This window comes from Callionymus lyra, chromosome 14 (assembly GCF_982586985.1).
Source record: "Callionymus lyra chromosome 14, fCalLyr1.hap1.1, whole genome shotgun sequence".
Taxonomy (NCBI): Eukaryota; Metazoa; Chordata; class Actinopteri; order Syngnathiformes; family Callionymidae; genus Callionymus; species Callionymus lyra.
In genome coordinates, this window is record NC_141831.1 from 2,975,171 (window position 1) to 2,986,064 (window position 10,894).

At 39.9% G+C, this 10,894-nt stretch overlaps 1 protein-coding gene across 1 annotated transcript in view; it reads left to right on the plus strand.

Moving 5' to 3' along the window:
• LOC148065710 (plastin-3-like) overlaps positions 1–9,749 on the plus strand; it is a 30,892-nt gene extending 21,143 nt beyond the window's left edge. The window contains exons 4-16 of the mRNA XM_087806983.1: positions 148–277; positions 347–479; positions 1,291–1,372; positions 1,440–1,605; positions 2,676–2,818; positions 2,896–2,991; positions 3,072–3,261; positions 4,385–4,463; positions 5,207–5,321; positions 5,384–5,514; positions 7,437–7,560; positions 9,025–9,149; positions 9,213–9,749. Coding sequence (XP_087663109.1) covers positions 148–277; positions 347–479; positions 1,291–1,372; positions 1,440–1,605; positions 2,676–2,818; positions 2,896–2,991; positions 3,072–3,261; positions 4,385–4,463; positions 5,207–5,321; positions 5,384–5,514; positions 7,437–7,560; positions 9,025–9,149; positions 9,213–9,357 — 1,659 coding nt within the window. The 3' untranslated portion in view covers positions 9,358–9,749. The remainder of the gene's footprint in view (positions 1–147; positions 278–346; positions 480–1,290; positions 1,373–1,439; positions 1,606–2,675; positions 2,819–2,895; positions 2,992–3,071; positions 3,262–4,384; positions 4,464–5,206; positions 5,322–5,383; positions 5,515–7,436; positions 7,561–9,024; positions 9,150–9,212) is intronic.
• The last annotated feature ends 1,145 nt before the right edge of the window (positions 9,750–10,894 follow it).

Consider the following 10,894-nt stretch of genomic DNA (forward strand, 5'->3'; position numbering starts at 1 on the left):
CGATCAACTTTGAACGACTGAATAAAGGTGTATTATCACAAAAGCTGATGATGTTCTTGAGAATGTTGGAGGTTCTCGGCCCTCAGAGGGACGAACATGTTCTTCTCGATGCATTAGAAAATAATCTCGACTCCGTTTGTCTCTCAGATCGTCACGGAACTGAAGGGAAGCAAAGAAGCCAAGAAGTTCCGAACCATCCTCAACAAGAAGTCCGGGATCCTGGCTATAGGAGGAACGTCGGAGCAGTCCAGCGAGGGAACCCAGCACTCCTTCTCAGGTCAGGGTCCAGGAGGCGTGATGTTGTTGTTGTTGTTGTTCTGGAGAGACGACGTGTGCTGGTCCTCAGAGGAGGAACGCTTCGCCTTCGTCAACTGGATCAACACGGCCCTGAAGGACGACCCCGACTGCAGACACGTGCTGCCCATGGACCCCGTCAGTGAAGACCTCTTCAACAAGGTGGACGACGGGATCGTCCTCTGGTCAGTTTTTAACTTTTAACGGCTTCAAAAAGTTTCTTATTTACAAATGAGTAAAAAATCATGAAACATTTTAACATCAACATCGTAAGAACTTTTATTTCAAACATTTTCTTTGACCCTTTAGTGAACCTTGACCCTGAGATGACACAGGGGTTAAGTTTCAGGTTAAGATTATAAAACTCTTTTTATTTCTGTTTTTTAAGCAAATTAATAAAAATTTAAACCTTAAAAAAGTTGTAAATGTTAAACTTTTAAAGCTTTTTTATAAATTGGTATAAATTAGAGTTCTTAAAAAGTTAAACTTTTGAAGCAAATTAATGAATTTAAATTATAAAAATGTTAAAACTTTCACATTAAGAAGGTAAAAACTATTTTTTTTAACAAATGAATGAAATAAAAAGAACATTAATGGTTCAAATTAATATTTTTGGAACTTTTAAAAACAAGTTAATACATTAAAAAAATATATTTTTGTGAAGAAAATAAATTTAAAAGATAAAATATGAACATTAGGATAATACATTTATATTTTTAAGTTTGGAAAGTTTCTTATTAAGATTGTAGGAACTCTTCAAAGCAAGTTAATAAAATAAATCTTATGTTAATGTCAAACTTTTTAAGGCGAATTTGTTTAAAAAATGTTTTTCAAGTTTCACTTTAATCTTGTTGAACTAATTCTTGAGCAAATGAATAAAAAACGATGTTTCAAACGAAGACTTGAAGAAGCGTGTTTTAAATCTTGTGTTCCTGCTGTAATCGTCGCTGATCTTCTCGCTCGTGAGACGAGAACCTGACGTCATGTTCTTCACAGCAAGATGATCAACCTGTCGGTGCCGGACACCATCGACGAGCGCGCCATCACCAAGAAGAAGCTGACGGCCTTCACCAGACAGGTGCGTTCAAACCTGCCGTTACACTCTGGCGCCGCCCTCACCGACCCTCGCGACCCTCGTCCTGCAGGAGAACCTCAACCTGGCCCTGAACTCGGCTTCTGCCATCGGCTGCCACGTGGTCAACATCGGAGCCACGGACCTGCGCGAGGGCAAACCTCACCTGGTCCTGGGTCTGCTGTGGCAGATCATCAAGATCGGTCTGTTCGCGGACATCGAGCTCAGCAGGAACGAAGGTTTGATGACGACGTTTACGTCAAAACATGTGGAAGTTGATCAGTGTCAGAATATTGAGTTAATCTAACATTTAGATGTTGAAACTTTGAGTTTCTTTATTCATATTTGTATTCGTAGTCTTAACTTCAACATTAAACTGTTGGTATAATAGAGTCGCCAGACATTACTAACGGAGCACAGAGATACTGATCAAACGATCAACTAGTCATGACACGCAGAGGATCACATGACTTGGAAGTTAACGTAGCTCAGTGTTCTGTTAGCGTGTCTGACCTGTTGGTGTTTGTATGACTATATAACTTGTATAGGTTATAAACGTGTTATAAACTTGTGTATCAGTTATAAACGTGTTATAAACTTGTGTATCAGTTATAAACGTGTTATAAACGTGTGTATAAGTTATAAACGTGTTCTTAACACGTTTTAAACATATTATAAACGTGTTATAAATGTGTGTTAAACAAGTTTCTAACACGTTTATAACTTATACACACATTTATAACATGTTTATTACTTTAACACCCATTTATAAGTTAAAAAACGTGTTCTAAACGTGTTTTAAACGTATAATAAACGTGTTATAAACATGTGTATAAGTTATAAACGTGTTATACACAAGTTTATAACTTATACACAGGTTTATAACTTGTAAATGTGTGTATAAGTTAAAAAACATGTTCTTAACGTGTTGTAAACGTGTTATAAACTTCTGTAAAGGTTATAAACTAGTGTTTAAGTTCTAAACGTGTTCTAAGCGTGTTCTAAGCGTGTTCTGAACGTGTTCTTAACGTGTTTTAAACATATAATAAACGTGTTATAAACGTGTGTATAAGTTATAAACGTGTTATACACAAGTTTATAACACGTTTATAACACGTTTGTAACTTATAAATGTGTGTATAAGTTAAAAAACATGTTCTAAACTTGTGTATAAGTTCTAAGCTTGTTCTAAACGTGTTCTAAACGTGTTCTAAACTTCTGTAAAGGCTATAAACTAGTGTATAAGTTCTAAGCGTGTTCTAAACGTGTTGTAAGCTTCTTCTAAACATGTTGTAAACGTGTGCACCAGCTCTGGCAGCTCTGCTGAGAGAAGGAGAGACTCTGGAGGACTTGATGAAACTGTCGCCTGAAGAGCTTCTGCTGCGATGGGTCAACTATCACCTGGACAACGCCAACGTGTCCCCGATCAACAACTTCAGCTCCGACATCAAGGTGTGTGTCTGTGTGTGTGTGTGTGTGTGTGTCGGTGTGCGTCAGCCGAGCGTTGTGTTGACAGTGACTCTCTGCAGGACTCGAGGGCGTACTTCCACCTGCTCAACCAGATCTCTCCTAAAGGCACGGAGGACGAGCGTCCGGCCATCATGATCGACATGAACGGCATCAACGTGAGTGAGAGACACACACACCAGCGAGAGAGTGTGTGTGAGCCTTGTGTGTGTGTGTGTGTGTGTGTGTGTGTGTGTAGGAGCGAGACGACACCAGGAGGGCGGAGGCCATGTTGCAACAGGCCGACCGGCTCGGCTGCAGACAGTTCGTCACACCGAGGGACGTCGTCAACGGTCATCCTAAACTCAACCTCGGCTTCGTCGCCAATCTGTTCAACAAATATCCAAGTCTGGTCAAACCAGTGGACATCGACTGGGCCGCGCTTGAAGGTACGAGTATATATGTGTAGTATTGTGTAGTACTTGACTCTGGTGTTGTGATAGTGTAGTAACAAGTATATATGTGTAGTATTGTGTAGTACTTGACTCTGGTGTTGTGATAGTGTAGTAACAAGTATATATGTGTAGTATTGTGTAGTACTTGACTCTGGTGTTGTGATAGTGTAGTAACAAGTATATATGTGTAGTATTGTGTAGTACTTGACTCTGGTGTTGTGATAGTGTAGTAACAAGTATATATGTGTAGTATTGTCCTGTACTTGACTCTGGTGTTGTGATAGTGTAGTAACAAGTATATATGTGTAGTATTGTCCAGTACTTGACTCTGGTGTTGTGATAGTGTAGTAACAAGTATATATGTGTAGTATTGTCTAGTACTAGACTCTGATGTTGTGATAGTGTAGTAACAAGTATATATGTGTAGTATTGTCCATTACTTGACTCTGGGGTTGTGATAGTGTAGTAACAAGTATATAAGTGTAGTATTGTCCAGTACTTGACTCTGGTGTTGTGATAGTGTAGTAACAAGTATATATGTGTAGTATTGTCGAGTCCTTGACTCTGGTGTAGTGATAGTGTAGTAACAAGTGTGTAGTATTGTCCAGTACTTGACTCTGGTGTTGTGGTAGTGTAGTAACAAGTATATATGTGTAGTATTGTCCAGTACTTGACTCTGGTGTTGTAGTATTTACAGACCACAGACTCTTGACAAAGTCGTAACTGCTGTCATTTGTTTTCAAACCAAAATATGTCCAAACATCAGCTTTAAAAGCTGCTGGACTCACTGTATCCTCTCGTCCTCAGTCATTATTCTTACTTTAGCTGCGGAGGACGTAACGACTGCTGCCATCTAGAGGCCGGAAGTTTAATTGCAACACAAAAACGAACAAATGCTGTAAACATTTGTTAATCTCGTATTAAAAAAAAATCCGTTCAATATTACAAAATTTTAAACAATATACTGTATCAATATTTTAGTAATCGTCAGTGACTCATGAATTAATTAGTTTGACTCAGTTAATCACATGTTGATGTAAACATTAGAACTGATGAGGGTTTGATGACTGAAGAGATTATTATTATGTATAAATACATGTATTCTTGCGTTGAACAGATGAAACGCGGGAAGAGAGAACTTTCCGGAACTGGATGAACTCGCTGGGCGTGTCTCCTCACGTCAATCATCTCTACGGGTGAGTGTTCAAACCTGGACTCGACAACTGCGCCCTCTGCCGGCGACATGAACGACTGCACCTCCTACAGCGAGACTTTACTTGAAGAATAGATTTCATTGTTACTATGAATGTATATCAGTGTATCTCAGGTTTTTATTTAAAGGTTTTTTAATATTTGCATTTTCTTTTCGAATAATTTAACTAAATAATTTCTTTATTGAAAAGTATATATTTTGTTTAATAATTATTAAATTTAAAAGATTTGAATATTTTGTGAATAAATCCTTGTTTTAAACAGAGTTTGATATTTTAGTTCCATTTATTCATAAAATAAATGTCATAAATTCAACATTTTTTTCCATTCAGTCTTTTTTTACCAGACATGACCAACAGAGCTCAGAGCTGCTGGATCATGTGTTTCTTCGTCGTCACATGATCTGTGATGACATTATGTCGTCATTTTTACATTGCATTTAAAAGACTAGTGATAAAAAATACTATTATTATATAAATTAAATGTTTAAAAAACATTTAATTAAAAAAATAAATTCAATAAAAAACATTGTTTAATTAAATTATTCAATACTTAAAAAACAACATCAAGGTTCATCGTTATAAATGTTAAAATAAATCATTAATTCTGATTAACCACTGATTAAAATCAACTGTGTTGATCGTGGGATGTTACGAGTCTATAAGTAAAACATATATATTGTATATATTATAAATATTCTATCATACGTTGACCTGTGTGTCCGCAGTGACCTCATCGACGCCGTCGTCATCCACCAACTGTACGAGAAGATCAAGGTGTGCGTCGACTGGAACAAGGTCAACAAGCCGCCGTACCCCAGGATGGGCGCCAGGATGAAGAAGGTAAACCAACGACTCGCGACCTCGTGACCTCGTGTCCTCGGTTCACTAACCTTGTCCTGCAGCTGGAGAACTGCAACTACGCCGTCAAGCTGGGCAAAGACGCAAACTTCTCTCTGGTCGGCATCGACGGGTCGGACCTGCATGACGGGAACCCGACCCTGACCCTGGCGCTGGTGTGGCAGCTGATGAGGAGGTGATGGCGCCGCTCGCTACTGACTCGCTACTGACTCGTTAATGACTCGTTACTAACTTGTTACTAACTTGTTACGTACTCGTTACTAACTCTTTACGAACTCTTAACCCAACTCGTTACTAACTTGTTACTAACTCGTTACTAACTTGTTACGCACTCGTTACTAACTCTTTACGAACTCTTAACCCAACTCGTTACTAACTTGTTACTAACTCGTTACTAACTTGTTACGCACTCGTTACTAACTCTTTACGAACTCTTAACCCAACTCGTTACTAACTTGTTACTAACTTGTTACGCACTCGTTACTAACTCTTTACGAACTCTTAACCCAACTCGTTACTAACTTGTTACTAACTCGTTACTAACTTGTTACGCACTCGTTACTAACTCTTTACGAACTCTTAACCCAACTCGTTACTAACTTGTTACTAACTTGTTACGCACTCGTTACTAACTCTTTACGAACTCTTAACCCAACTCGTTACTAACTTGTTACTAACTCGTTACTAACTTGTTACGCACTCGTTACTAACTCTTTACGAACTCTTAACCCAACTCGTTACTAACTTGTTACTAACTCGTTACTAACTTGTTACGCACTCGTTACTAACTCTTTACGAACTCTTAACCCAACTCGTTACTAACTTGTTACTAACTCGTTACTAACTTGTTACGCACTCGTTACTAACTCTTTACGAACTCTTAACCCAACTCGTTACTAACTTGTTACTAACTTGTTACGCACTCGTTACTAACTCTTTACGAACTCTTAACCCAACTCGTTACTAACTTGTTACTAACTCGTTACTAACTTGTTACGCACTCGTTACTAACTCTTTACGAACTCTTAACCCAACTCGTTACTAACTTGTTACTAACTTGTTACGCACTCGTTACTAACTCTTTACGAACTCTTAACCCAACTCGTTACTAACTTGTTACTAACTCGTTACTAACTTGTTACGCACTCGTTACTAACTCTTTACGAACTCTTAACCCAACTCGTTACTAACTTGTTACTAACTCGTTACGCACTCGTTACTAACTCTTTACGAACTCTTAACCCAACTCGTTACTAACTTGTTACTAACTCGTTACTAACTTGTTACGCACTCGTTACTAACTCTTTACGAACTCTTAACCCAACTCGTTACTAACTTGTTACGCACTCGTTACTAACTCTTTACGAACTCTTAACCCAACTCGTTACTAACTTGTTACTAACTCGTTACTAACTTGTTACGCACTCGTTACTAACTCTTTACGAACTCTTAACCCAACTCGTTACTAACTTGTTACGCACTCGTTACTAACTCTTTACGAACTCTTAACCCAACTCGTTACTAACTTGTTACGCACTCGTTACTAACTCTTTACGAACTCTTAACCCAACTCGTTACTAACTTGTTACTAACTCGTTACTAACTTGTTACGCACTCGTTACTAACTCTTTACGAACTCTTAACCCAACTCGTTACTAACTTGTTACGCACTCGTTACTAACTCTTTACGAACTCTTAACCCAACTCGTTACTAACTTGTTACTAACTCGTAACCCAACTCGTTACTAACTCGTAACCCAACTCGTTACTAACTTGTTACGCACTCGTTACTAACTCGTAACCCAACTCGTTACTAACTCGTTACGAACTCGTAACCCAACTCGTTTTGAACTCGTAACCCAACTCTTACTTACTTGTTACACACTCGTTACTAACTCTTTACGAACTCTTAACCCAACTCGTTACCAACTCGTTACTAACTTGTTACCAACTCGTTACTAACTCGTTACCAACTCGTCACTAACTCGTCACCAACTCGTCACTAACTCGTCACCAACTCGTCACTAACTCGTCACCAACTCGTCACTAACTCGTCACCAACTCTTAAACGAGCGCGACTGACGCCTGGATCTGCAGGTACACGCTGAGGATGCTGGAGGATCTCGGTCAAGGACACAAAGTTAACGACGAGTTCATCGTCTGCTGGGTCAACAAGGCGTTAGGAGACGCTGGAAAGACGTCCAAGATCTCCAGCTTCAAGGTGACAATGAGGCTGAAGTGCAAACAAGTATCGACTGTGTTTATATGGACGGAGATCATCGGAATATGTTTTCATTCGTTTGAACTTTGAATTTTCATAATATATATATATAATATATTCAATATATGTTGTTATAATAGATAAAAATAGCGTCACTAGACAAAACGTACAGAGCTTTTTCAGCCAATCACGGGACGCACAGGTGATCATGTGACGACTGGGACTCTGTGCTCTGTTGGTAATGTCTGGTGATTATTATACCAGCATCTGAGTGATCATTCTCTTGTCTTGTTTAACCTGGACTTCATCCCTGAACCTAAGCCTTTGAAAGTTAGGTCTCAGAGGCGTGTCATCTCAGCCGATACTGCAGACAGTTTTTCTGCTATGTTTGACCGTCTTTCCTTTGATGACTGCACAGACGTGGACAGTTTGATTCACTGTTTCACTGGTCATTGTGTTGAAATACTGGATCAAGTGGCACCTGTTAAATCGAATGAAGATCTCCTGAGTCTGAAGAGACTTTGTCGAAAGACTGAGCGTCTCTGGAAGTCTACTAAACTTGAGGTGCACAGACTTCACCTCAGGGATCTGATGACTTCTTACAATGAGATGGTAGAAACTGCTAGATCTGATTACATCAGAAAACTAGTAGCAGCAAATAGAAAAAAAAAACAAAGTTTTGTTTGACACAATTAATTCTCTCGTGTCTCCTGCTCCTCAAATCACGCCTGTCTTCTGTGAAGCTGACAGCAATGCATTGTTGAGATTTTTCATTGACAAAATTAAATTGATCAAAGAGAAAATCTCTCCCCCTTTGTTTGGAACCCCTACTGTCTCTGAGCCCCTCTCCTCCTCTTGGTCTTCCTTCACTGCTGTATCTTTGGGTGATATTTCGGCACTAGTGAACAAGATGAAACCCTCCTCTTTGCTCTTGATGGATCTACTGACTCCTTTAAGAAACATCTTAAGACGTTTCTATTTGTTCAGGCTTTTCCTTGAATTTCTCGAACTCCTGTGTTGTTCTCAGTATTATCTTGATCTTTAAAGTACGTACTTTTTTGAGTATTGTTTTGATTGTTTAAGCGCTTTGTGACCCTGGTCTGGAAAAGCGCTATATAAATAAATATTACTTACTTACTTACTTACTTTTATATTGAATTTAAAATACTAATAAATGAAAAATATATAAATAGTAAGTAAGTAAGTAAGTAATATTTATTTATGTTTATTTAAAATGTTATTGTTTACTTACTTCTTACTTACTTATTTCTGTGTAATAAAAATATATTGTTTAATGATTTTACATTCAATTGTTGTTGTTTGGTGTAAAACAAATGTAACTCTTCATTATAGATTTAATTAATAAAAACTAATTAAACTCTTCAATATAGAAATAATTAATAAAAACTAATGATGAAATGTAATTTCGAGTCCCGGTTGTTGACGCTCATGTTTGTGATCCAGGACAAGGGGATCAGCAGCAGCATCGCGGTCCTGGACCTGATCGACGCCATCAAACCCAACAGCATCAACCAGGATCTGGTCAGAACCGGTTGCCTGAGCGACGAGGAGAAGCTGGAGAACGCAAAGTAAGACCTCGGGTCACCACGACCCGGACGAGAGCGAAACGAATAACGAGTCCGTCTCCACAGATACGCCGTCTCCATGGCGAGGAAGATCGGCGCCCGGGTCTACGCGCTGCCCGAGGACCTGGTGGAGGTGAAGCCCAAGATGGTGATGACGGTGTTCGCCTGCCTGATGGAGCGAGGGATGAAGCGATACGAGGAGTTTCACTAGACCTTTGTTTTGGAGGAAAAATGATGAAAAAAAGAAGAAAACATCTGAAGGGAAGTCTTTGATCTGCAGGAACACGTTTGTTTCTTCTAAACATTCCACTTTTGCTAACAATAACGCAGCAAGAAACTCGTATTTAAGTCTTAATAAGGGGCGTCGTCGCGACCTCTGACCTTTTATTCATCTCCTCGTGCGTCGCTGCAGGTTTGAAGGTTTTTTTCTACTCGTGTTGTTGTTTGTTGTTGTTGTTGTTGTTGTTGTCGAGGAGCAGCGACTGGACCTGGAGCTTCAAACATCTGTTGCTTCTGCTCGACTCGCGTTTGTATCCAAGGCTTGATGTTCTGACGCCTCGTGTTCCTGGAAACACGTCAATAAATATGGTTTTGTAAACTGCATCTGGTTCGTCCTCCTTTTACAAACAAAGCTCAACACCATTCAGTGAAAACATATATAAATATAAATGAAACAAACCCAAATTGTAAATTATATATAAACCTTATTTATATTTTAAAGTTCTTCACATGAATGTTACAATATCTAATTAAAAAATAAAAGTATTAGAAATATATTAATATGTAAATAAAACAAACCGAAATAGTTCATTTATTGGATTTTTCTCATTTATACAAAACTGATCTTAAATCACACTAATGTTGAAATGTCAAATAAAAGAAAAGTATTTAAAATATAATTATATATGTATATATATATATATATATATATTAAAAAAAACGAGGGCAGGGCTGCGGTTCCAGGGGTTGTTTGTCCTAAGCTGGACGAAATCTGGGACCACGCGTTGCGGCTGCGGGGCCTCCCTTAGGGTCCGGAGGAACCTACTGCCGTGTGGACGGGATGGACTGGCGGCGCTGTGTCCCGGAGCCCGGATGCGGTACGTGCTGCCCTCGACCTGGGAGCTCGGCTCTGGCCAGGCCGACCTGTAGCTCTGCCTAAAGCTGAAGACAGGTTGACGGCTATGTTGTTCAACAGAACCTTTATGGGGGGGACGCAGGTGGTCTCTCTCGCGAACAACATGGCTCTCCTGTGCGGTGCGCTCGACAGGCTATCTGGACGACTGGTTGATCCTTGCCAGGTCAGAGGCAGAAAGTTTCACTAACACACAGAAGGTGTTGAGCCATATTGCCACCCTGGGGTTCACAGTGAACCCCAGCAAGAGCGCTCTGACTCCAGTTCAACAGTTAGTTTACCTGGGGGTACTGTTGGACTCGGAGGAGGGAGCGCGCCTCCCAGACGTGCGTATCCAGCCCATTCTCCGACTGACAACACAGTTGCTGGAAGCTCTGCGTCAAGTGACGACAGCAGGCGCTGATATGTCCCTCCTGGGGCTCATAGCAGCAGCTCACACTGGGCTTGCTGCATATGAGGAGCTCCAGAGATGGTTTGGTCGTCTCAAGCTAGACCTCAAGCGGAAACAGGGTCGAAAAGTGCACCTTCCCGCTCGGGTTTTGCAGGACATCCAGTTTTTGGAACCCTCTAACCAACCTCAGACGAAGAGTTCCATTAGGTTGCGTCCTTCATAACA